Source organism: Phasianus colchicus, chromosome 6 (genome assembly GCF_987193195.1).
Source record: "Phasianus colchicus chromosome 6, bPhaCol1.hap1.1, whole genome shotgun sequence".
NCBI classification, from domain to species: domain Eukaryota; kingdom Metazoa; phylum Chordata; class Aves; order Galliformes; family Phasianidae; genus Phasianus; species Phasianus colchicus.
The window spans coordinates 28,979,705-28,990,363 of NC_143441.1; the positions used below are offsets into that span (position 1 = coordinate 28,979,705).

The 10,659-nt window shown below is 35.4% G+C and overlaps 1 protein-coding gene across 7 annotated transcripts in view; it reads left to right on the forward strand.

Moving 5' to 3' along the window:
- COL28A1 (collagen type XXVIII alpha 1 chain) overlaps positions 1–9,174 on the forward strand; it is a 59,540-nt gene extending 50,366 nt beyond the window's left edge. For 6 of the 7 annotated variants that reach the window (XM_090142756.1, XM_090142751.1, XM_090142752.1 and 3 more), the window contains 9 exons: positions 11–79; positions 1,645–1,725; positions 1,815–1,850; positions 2,045–2,081; positions 2,387–2,941; positions 4,184–4,371; positions 6,653–6,869; positions 7,309–7,481; positions 8,417–9,174. In XM_090142756.1, the coding sequence (XP_089998882.1) occupies positions 11–79; positions 1,645–1,725; positions 1,815–1,850; positions 2,045–2,081; positions 2,387–2,941; positions 4,184–4,371; positions 6,653–6,869; positions 7,309–7,481 (1,356 nt within the window). In that variant the 3' untranslated portion in view covers positions 8,417–9,174. Of the gene's footprint in view, positions 1–10; positions 80–1,644; positions 1,726–1,814; positions 1,851–2,044; positions 2,082–2,386; positions 2,942–4,183; positions 4,372–6,652; positions 6,870–7,308 lie in introns of all 7 variants that reach the window. The other variant, XM_090142753.1, reaches the window with a different exon arrangement.
- Positions 9,175–10,659: the final 1,485 nt, after the last annotated feature.

The window sequence follows — 10,659 nt, forward strand, 5'->3', positions numbered from 1 at the left end:
TTCTGTTCAGGGAGAAAAAGGAAATCCAGGTTTACATGGGCCAAAGGGCTCAATAGGAGTTGGCATTCCTGGACCAAAGGTAAATCCTTGCAATAAGGAAAGAAAGGTTTTATTTTCTTTATTGTTGATTTAATGTGACAGATCTTTGAAGATAGATAAAAAGCAAAGCAAAAAAGCAAAAAACTGCCTCATACAGTTGGCAAGGCAGGTTCTTACTACTTACTGTCAGCTTTGGAATCTGTGAAAATCTTAACCATCACTAAGGATCAGGCTCTGAAGTAATATATGGAATGAGCTCTCACCTGTTAGCAAGAGAATAATACTAGCAAAATCATGCATTCTTCTATATTCATATAGTTTTTAGTTATTATAAAATCAAAGTGTCTGTTTATTTGCTAGGCTTTGACCAAAAATCTCTCCAAATTCTCAATCTTGCAGTTTGCTATTAAAAAAGCAGACTTGTCACAAAAAAAAAAAAAAAAAAAAAAAAAAAAAAAAAAAAGTTTAGTACAGTAGGAATTTTATTTACCTATTTTCTACTGAATGTGTCAAAACCCAAACAGATCTGTTTTTAGCATATTTGTGTGCATGAGAATACTAGCATCACCATCATCTAGCATCAATAGATTGTATTTGATGTTTCTTGTGCTGACATTAATTTCGATGAGGTTAGATAGAATTCACAGACAAATAATGGAAAGTAGTACTATTAGCTGGCTATTATGATTTTGTGAAAATAGACCAGCAAGTGTTTTCCAAGAGCTTACATAGTGGAGTCTGGTTTCCTTAACACTGTGGAGGAGCTATACAATTTTCAGGTTTGAATAAGATAAGAATAAGACCCAGGGACTAAAAAGGGGTTCCACAGAATTGATAGCAATCATCCTGGCAAATACTGTTAACAGGGAATGGTATCTAAATGATTCCATTGTCTGGGTAGCAATGAATAATAATATTGAAATGGACACTCCCCTCACTGAATTCCTAAAATTTCAGGTGAAATATTAAGTGATCAGTAAATTCCAGAGAGAAGGAAAAAGAACTGTCATGCACAATCATCTTTTTGAAGACATTTCCAATTAAGATCCTGAATCCTTTCCATAGTATATTTCGTACCTGCGTTAGCTGAAATGCAGTAATGTTGAACCCTTTCTCTTCTAGGAAATCAGGTCTAGTCACTCAAATTAAAAAAATGAAGAATTTGTTTCTAAATACGTAGCTAGGTATTTTCCAATGTATGTAACAATCCAGGCATCTCTTTTCTTGACAAACTCCCAGTATTTCATGTGGGTTCTGCACTAAGCTGTTGTGAGTTTCAATATGTTGGCAGATTTCAAGCAGTTAAGTCTCTCCATAGATTTGCATTAACATGGGCCAGTTTAGAATTCAAGAAAATCAAAGAGTAAAAATTATATAATCTCATAATCAGCATAAATTTATCTTCACCCTTTACTGATATAAATTTCTTGAAGATATTTATGTTGACAGAGCTTTCTTTCTCCAAGATGCTCTGCTTAAGGTAAATCAGCCACAGGATAAAGCTCAGAAATTTTATCTTAAAAACTAGTTGAGCTATAGCTTTAGCTCTTACTACCAACAGAACTGGAGTTGTGCATTGGGTTTAATGTGACTGCTTTAAATTAGGGAGACTATGGAGATAAAGGTGATCCAGGAAGCAAAGGTGCCAAAGGAGAGATGGGAGGCCCAGGACCTCCAGGACCAAAGGTAAAAGACATTACACATTACTTCATTTTACACAGCAGAAATATAATGAACTTGAATTTTGTTAACTATCTCACTCTACACATTTTCAGGGACCTTGGGGAAGAAAAGGTGAACCAGGTCTTTCAGTAAGTATGAATATGAATTAATTTAAATGTTAGAAATTTATTTGGGAACGTGCTTATAGTTTATGTGATATTAAACAAGGCTGAAATAGGGGCATTGCATTCCCTGCATTAGTGTAGGTAAATAAGTTGATAAATTTCAGCATTCTTAAAACGAACAGCAGATTAATTAATACTTTTTTTTTTATTTTTTTCAGAGAGAAGAAGTTGTAAGACTTATCAATGAAATATGTGGTAAGCATTCTAGTATTGAAAAAAAAAAAATAGCTCTAAACTCAATTTATGTTGCTTGAATGGATATTTCTTCTTCATGTTTGTGTGTAAGGATATAACTTATATGAAAAATGTTCACTGTGTTGCCAGAGCAATACAAGAAGTAGTTTAGTCCAACTGTGTTTATATTTCCCAGTACCAATGATTTTAAAGTCATATGGAATGACTAATTGAGCTTTTACTGTAAATCTGTTACTTGAGTTCAATTCATTTATATAATTGGAAGGTGCTTTCTCATAAAATGTCTGAAATGGTTATTCTTCCAGGTTGCGGTATCAGATGTAGAATAACACCGCTGGAACTAATATTTGTCATTGACAGTTCAGAAAGTGTCGGACCAGACAACTTCATCAGTACCAAAACGTTTATGAAAACAGTCATTGATGAGGTTTCGGCCAACCACGCTAAAACTCGCATTGGCGTTATCAACTTCAGCCATAAAGTGGAGTTGGTATCTTCTCTAGAGAAATACACAACCAAAGAATCTCTGAAATCTGCTGTTGATAAAATGCTCTACTTAGGAGAAGGCACGTACACAGCTTCTGCCATTAAAAAAGCCATTAGCCTATTTCAGGCAGCACGTCCAGCAGTAAGAAAAGTTGCTGTGGTAGTAACAGATGGACAAGCAGACAGTCGTGACGAAGTGCACCTGGATATGGTAGTAAGGGAAGCACATGCTGCAAATATTGAGATATTTGTCATTGGAATTGTTCAAGAAACTGATCCTCATTATGATAATTTTCTGAAAGAAATGCATCTCATTGCAACAGACCCTGATGAAGAACATTTTTACCGGATAGAGGACTTCAAGACACTCTCAGGTAAAAGAAACTGTGCAGGAGAATATTTGAAATAAGCAAATAAAAGTGTTTGGCCTTTCCCCAAGCAAGGCAAAGCAGTCCGTACATGCTCACTGAATGGCAGCTGATGCCTGTCTTTCAGACGCAGCTTGGTTTTCAGTGTTCCTTGCTCTTTGGTCAAATGAAACTTTTGGCAAACTTTTACCTCTTGTAGAAACAATGAAAACCAACAACCAGTGATTTTCAGAGTTGAGGCCTTCTTTGGGGCACTCCTTTGCTGAAAGCTTCCATCAGCTTTCCCTTACATAGTGTGTAGGGCCACAGATTCAGCCCCAAAAGAATTTTCTTCCATCTTGGCACACCATCTCTGTCTGTTTCTCTTTCATATATAGCTGTTTTTAGTGATTTGTCTGTCTGGCAGTCCCTTCACCATCTTTTATATACACTCGTTTTCTTCTAAAAGTCATAGGAAATTCTATGCTTTCATTCTGATTCTAGGGAAGAGTTGGTGAAGGAATATCAACAAGGGGATGAGGTCTGCTTTATTCTGCATTATTTATTTCAAACAGACTTGAAAAATCGGGAATCAGAGATAAAAGACAGAGGAAACCTATAATAACCAGTGGAAGAAGCAAACATTGGCTTCAACTAGCTGCAGTCTAACCCTATAAACTATATTTATCCTGAGCATAAACTCATTTTGCTACACTGAGCCTGTGGATGGGCTTAAGTTAATGTGTTTAAGGCATTAACGATGAGAACAGAATCCACGCTAATGTTCTGGTGCCAGCTAGGATTAAAATTACAGCTCTGGCTCTGGCTCCAGCATTCAACATGAAAGTATTCCCAGTCACTGATTTTTATTTTGTGTGTGTGTGTGTGTGTGTGTGTGAGAGAGAGAGAAGAAATAGGATCTGTAACTCAGTTTATCTTCTTAATTTTTACACACACACACATTTTTTCCATTGCCCTGTTTTTCTCTCTAGACTGTTGAGCTATAATTTATGCTGAAAACAGGTTTTGGTGTTTTTATCTGTTGTCTCCAAAAAGAACTAGAGGTCTTCAAAATCTGTTAGTTCTGAGAGTGCATTATTTTATTCATTCCAATCTGAGTTTTGATATAACTTCAGAAGACAGTCTTCCACAAGTCACTGTCATTATAAGTTGTGGTTAATGCTGCACTAAAAGCTTGTGGAGAATCTTTGTGACTTTTCTTTATTATTTCTTTATTAATAAATTTAATCATTTTGTTGATGTTTTCAGATCTTGCAGATAAACTCATCACAAAAATCTGTGATAATGTGTCTGAAATTTACAGTAGAAAAGAAAACGTTCTATTGCCACCTCCAAGTCCAGAACCTGAACTGCCTAATGAAGTTACTAACACTCAATTGACTCGAGTGACAATTTCAGAGACTTCAGTGCCCCATAAAGAAGGAATCAGTTACTCAGTAAGTTACTGAATGTTTTTAAAAGATGTAGCTCTTTGTTGACATTCATATGTTATTTATTACACCATTTACCAATCTTTTAATATATGGGTAATGTCTCTAAAAATATGAAGAGAGCTTTTAAAGTTAGAGTGAACTTGTTTAAAATAGTTTACAGGAAAAAAAAAAGAAGGTAATACTGCGTCATCGTTGCAATAAATGACAACAATATGTATTTTTTTTATTTCTGATTCATTTTAAAAGTGAATTGGAAATATTCCAGATGCGTGCCTATGCAGGCAGATAGTGTGCAAGGCATTTATTTATGGATTGTCAGTGCAAAGTTGCTTCTCATGGTGATGCCCTGTAAGAATCATTAAGCTTTCAGCTTTTCTTGTTGGACTGTGTTTTTAGGACTCCTTGCTCGTACTACTCTTTATTCTCCAGTTTTAATTTCTCCTGTCCTGTGTTCATCCATTTTCTGACATGGAGTTGCAGTACAGACAGAAAGGACAGGTGGTTTTTTATTGCAATAGATAAATATTTTCTGCAGGTGTGCATGAACTTAATTCTCTTAATAGGTTTTTGGTATTTTTCAATCGCTGTGTTAGTATCAAAGTAGGACATTTGTCACCTTTAAAGTACTTCAGTACTAATACTCTAGGGTGTTTTAATTGCTTTACCTCAAAATAGCTGATGATAAACATGTAACAGATGCTTGCCCCCATAATGTGCTGAAATAAATTTTGAAATATTTGCTGTATAATCAATCCTCCATAGCTGTGTGGAATGGATATTGTAGGCCACTGTACCAACATATAAACATTAAGTGAATTGAATGCTGCATATAAATATTACTGATATATGTTGGAGGAGTCAGTGAACTCCTCCATTATTAGCCAGTACTAACCCTTTGGATCATTGTGTATGTAATATGATTGGTAATTACATAAATCAACTTCACTTTCAAAATTCAGTCTAATTTCCCTGAATGACAGTTGCATTGTAAGTGATTTAGGTTTGGGCCCTGTAATATCTCCACATAGATCTGTGTGACACGGAGGATCAGCTTTGGTACCCTGCATCATTAAGGAAAATAATAGGGAAAATAAATGTTAATCTGGTATTATAGATGCTGACATTTCTATATTTTGCTATAAGGATCACAAATATGAATAGTTCTAATAGATGCTCATATGCTTGGATCTGATCGGCTTTGGTTGGTTATAGCTGAATCTTAATAATTTAATTACCATCACAATAAACATTATCTTTTTGTAGATCTGTGAAATGCAACACGCAAAGGATTGGATGAACTGTCTATTTACATTTCAGTTAGACTTTGGGTTTCAGAGTACCAGTGGCTAAAAGAAGTTTTCTTAAACTGACTGACACGTCAGTACAATCCTGTAAATGGGAAGATGTTAAATATAGTATCAAGTTTCTTCCTTCCTGGTTTCAGTAGATAATGAGATGTATGGGATAAATGCAGTCATTTGTACCATACTGTACTAAGAAACATGCAGAGCTTCTTGAATATAGTAACACATTAGAGAGGCACATTTTTAGATAATAATCTTCACCTGAAGAGGTCTGTTACCTGCTTAACATTTTGGTCAAGGAGAACTCTAAAATTCTGATAATAAGCAAGTGGATGTTAGGCAGCTAGAAACAGGAAAAAGAGTGATTTGTCACTTGATTCAAGACAGTAAGTATGCATCTCTTGAGACAGTCTTAGTATTGGGATGTGATTCCCTCAACACAAGATTTGCACATTTTTGCTGCATTCAAGGGATTCCATATTTAAAAAGATCTTTGGATCATCTTTGATGAATGTGGTTTTCTATCAGTAACAAGTATCCTGTTCCTCTTGCCTACCATTTCCCTTTCTTTGACAAACCTGATTTCAGCTCTTTCCCAGTGAGTGTAATGGACGTCTGAAAGCACAGACTTACCTCATAGTTCCTTGCCTTTTTAGTTTATATTACAAATAAGCACTGACTGAAATTTTACTGCAATGGAACTAATTCCGCTTAGTGACTAAATGGAAGGAATAACTTTATCTTCTTATTTAGCTATCAGCTGGAATTACTTTATCTTCTTATTTAACTGTCAGCACCAGAAAATGCAATTGTTAAAATCATGGTCCCTTACTGAGAAATCACTAGAACAAGGTTCCTGCCATTATTGCTAAGTAATGTTTGTAAAAAATACTATTACTTTCCTTTATAATTCTCTCATTCTTTTTCTCTTCACATCTGAGCTCTGACAGAATGTTAACAGATTTTGACTCCTTTTGCAGCATAGTCCACCACAGACCAGATATACTGAACTGCTGCCATCTGCTCAGGATCACACTGTGACCACCTCTGTTCTCAGAGAATCGAGATTCCCTCCATTTTCCAACATAGATGAAATCAGACGTCAGAGTCCAGTTGTCAACCCTCTGCTCAATGTAACCACTGCTAAAGATCACCACCCAACAGCACAGCAATCACAGGTAGCAAAACCTCAAAAAGGTACGTACTGTTGTCTGAATATTGGGTAGCAGATCTGTACCAAAATCAACCAACCAAAAATCCCTACTCCCACCTTCATATAGTTACTGGATTTTATCATCTTTTGTTTATTTGGGTGTTTTGGCTTCAGCCACCATACTCAGAGTTTCACACCTAGATGACAGCCTTGTGTATTGATTGTGCTTAGGTATTTAAATACCCGTTTGAGTCTTGTGTCAGAATTTAGGTAGCCTGATTTTAAACCAGTCATGTGTTTGTTTAGATCTATTCATATATCTCATTAACTGAAATAGAATTTGGCTACAAATCTGAGATGTGTATATATTCCAGGCATTATGAGGAAGAAAAAAAAAAAAGATGCTCTAAAAAAATAATGCAAGTTTAGGGTAATGTAATTGATACCCAGAATCCAAGTTAACTTTAAAAGATATGCTTTCAGATCCCAGGTGCTTGGAACCTATGAAACCAGGTAATTGTCGGAACTATGTGGTGAAATGGTATTATGACAAGAATGCCAATTCTTGTGGCCAGTTCTGGTATGGAGGTTGTAATGGTACCAATAATAGATTTGAAACAGAAGAAGAATGTCGAGGAACCTGCGCTGATAAATAAGTAAGTTTTCTCTCCATCAGTTTCTTCTCCTTCAAGCACTTCTTTTCCAGGCTAAAAAGATATGATACTTCATTGTCTCCAATGCATACATACCATTTACACCTTTGATCAGGTTTTATGCCCTTCTGAGATGGGAGCAGAATTGCACTTTGTGGTCATGAATTTATACAGTGACACAGTAGTTGTCTTCTTTGCTCTTTACTCCTTATCTTACAGTTTCTCATGTTGTATTTGAGTTTGTTGAGTTTTTTTTTTTACTATTACTGAGAATTAAGGTGATATATTCACAAACTAAAATTCCAAGACGTCATTTTAAGGATTAGCTGAAAAGCCATCATTTTATACGTGGATCTGGGATCATTTTTCTCATATGTACTATTTCACATTCTTCAGAACTTTTCCACTCACAGCTTATTCTGTCAACATCACAATGTTCTTCTGCAGCTTCTTGCAGTCAACCTGTTTCTTTTCTACTCTAGAGAAAGACAATAATGTCACAGACTTGGTCATCTCTCTTTTTACTCCCTTTGCTGGATCACTTATGATCATTTTGAGTAGGGCAGACCATTGTAGCATGCATCCTCCAGTGCCTTCTTTCCAGCATCCATTTATTCCTCTTCCTTTTCACCATTTCTAAATCAGAAGACTTTTCCACTTAATCCAGTATAATTTTCCTTTGGCAAGAGACATTATCTTTTAGAAATCCAGACAGACTTATTCACTGCCTTAGGCCCACACGCTCATTGAGTGATGGTCTTCAAAGAGCTTGCTTATCCATAGTGCATAATTTCCTTTACAAAAACCATTTAGCTCCTCCCCAGTACACTGTATTAAGTTCTATGTTTCATCCTTCAGTACAGGAAAACATCTGTTGAACTATAGCATATTTCTTTCTGAACGCTCCAAGAAAACTAATCGATTCCTCATTCTTCTAGAAATTACTGCCATTTGGAGTTTTTAAAGCAAGAAGTTCATGTATATTAAGGAAGAAATGGCTGAGAAGAATCTAAAATGATGTGTGAACATGAATATATTACCACCACGCTCCACTGCTTTCGCCACTATTCATTAGATTCCTGCATAGCATATGTTATCTATAACATCATAACAGTAACTTTATTACACATACACATGCGTGGAAACATACCTTTTCCCTTCAAACTCATAGTAATTTGATAATACTAATGTGACAAGGATAAGATTTTATTTTTAGGATTAAAATACTGGTAGTGTTCACAGGGCATTTAATGGCAGAGGTCTCCTATTCTCTTGGAAGGAAAAAATGTGCTATAGTTTTAAACAAGAGTAAGTAGCTCCTGACATTAGCACTCTTATGACAGCATGTAGTGTCATAATTTAAGGTTTTCACTAATTAGACTACCTATTGTGAATGTAAATGCCACAGCTAAAAATAATTAGAGGGGAGGCTTTTCTCATTAAAGCATGTTTATATTAATACCAGTATAATCTTTTCACTTACAAGGGTGGGACTTTCATTTGAAATTACATTAAAACCAGGATTCTTCATGTTCTTTATGGCAAGTAAGCAAATTTCAGTTTCTCAGGGTCTCTGTTTAAATATATATGTATTTCAGTCTGATATATGCTATTAAGTAAAAAAGGAAAAAGAACTGAAAAATGCATGTAAATGTTTACATACATTCTTTCTACTTTTAGGAATAATCCTAGTGAATTATCATTAAAACTGAGAATTGTGAGTCTGTAATTAAAATGGAAAGCAACTGATGAAGAGTCTGGCATTCTTATTCCTTTGTAGACAAGAAAACCTATCATCTGTATACACAGTCTGAACAGATCTTGATACATTTAAGCAATGCTTGCATATTTCTTTTTCCCCAGGTGCCCAAAAGATACTATATACCATGCAAAATGGAGGCACTAACCTTATTCTGTGAAATGAAGTGCTTGAATTTTAGGAGAATTAAATTCTTTTTTCCAAAAAATTTGGCTTTGTTAGTGAGTTTCAAATTAGAAACTAAAAAAAATGATGGTAGCCTCCAAGAATCCCACTGTTTTTATACTCAGAACTAAATATGATGGTCACTCCAAGAAGAAAAATAACCATGAAGGCACGATTAGTCTTGGCTGGAAAAGAAGCACTTGAACACAAGGACAATACGTTGTGCTACATATTCTGTAGAAGCCTGAAAATGGAGAGATTCAGTACTATAAAACAAAATCAAACTGTTGAAATCAAGAATTACTCTCCTTTCTAAAAGAAAGTCAGAACTAACATTTGATGCAACTTTAATAGGTCTGGTTGTTTGGCTTTTGGGTTTTTTTTAATCAGAAAAATAAATAACTTCAAAATATACTACAAAGGATTGTCTCTTGTGATATCCAGCTATGTACAGGGCTGGGAATAATCAGCAAGTCAAGCAAAAGGTTTCAAGCTAGTAAACTTCCTACTAGTGGTGCGAAAAGATCATGGAAGGATTGAGTTACTGCTCAGAAATACAGCTTGTGCAATAACACCAAGCATATCTATGTGCTGGAGAATTTAATAGTGAACAGATGTCCAAATAAATTCAGCAAGATGGGAATAAACACAAAGGGTGAGGAAATGAAAGAACAAGAAGGTTTCAAATTGGCTGAAAAGGCGGATTCAAAACTTCAAACAGTACTAAAGTGTAATATCAACATACTTTCAAACTTGGAGGAGATATCGAGAGACTTTTCTCTTGGCTATGTCTCAAATCCAGTATCCAGAATTCAGTTTAGTTTGATGACGAAAGCAATTTATGAAATACTAAAACAGATATGCAGTGCAAACCTTTTTAATAGCAAGATTAGCACAAAATGAAAGAAACAAGAAAAAAAAAATCATTTCATTGCATTCTATAACCACGTCGCCTTTCATAAATACCATTTAATAGCATTTTTTCATGAGGTTCAAATGGAGGAATAAATGATGCCCCCAAATGAACAGGAGGTGAATCTGTTTAAACAGCAGTGCCCAGGTCATAGGGTGCCAAGTGTTTGTTTGGGCATCATCCTCCATGGGCCTTGGAGAAAAGACTGCATCCTCTGCAGGATACTGCATTTCTTTAACCGTGCCTTCTTCAACCAGTTTGCTTCTTCCCTCTAACATGGACCAGATGTATTTATGAAACAGTGATTAACTGCTAAATCTCTGTATGATGCTGAACTGAACATC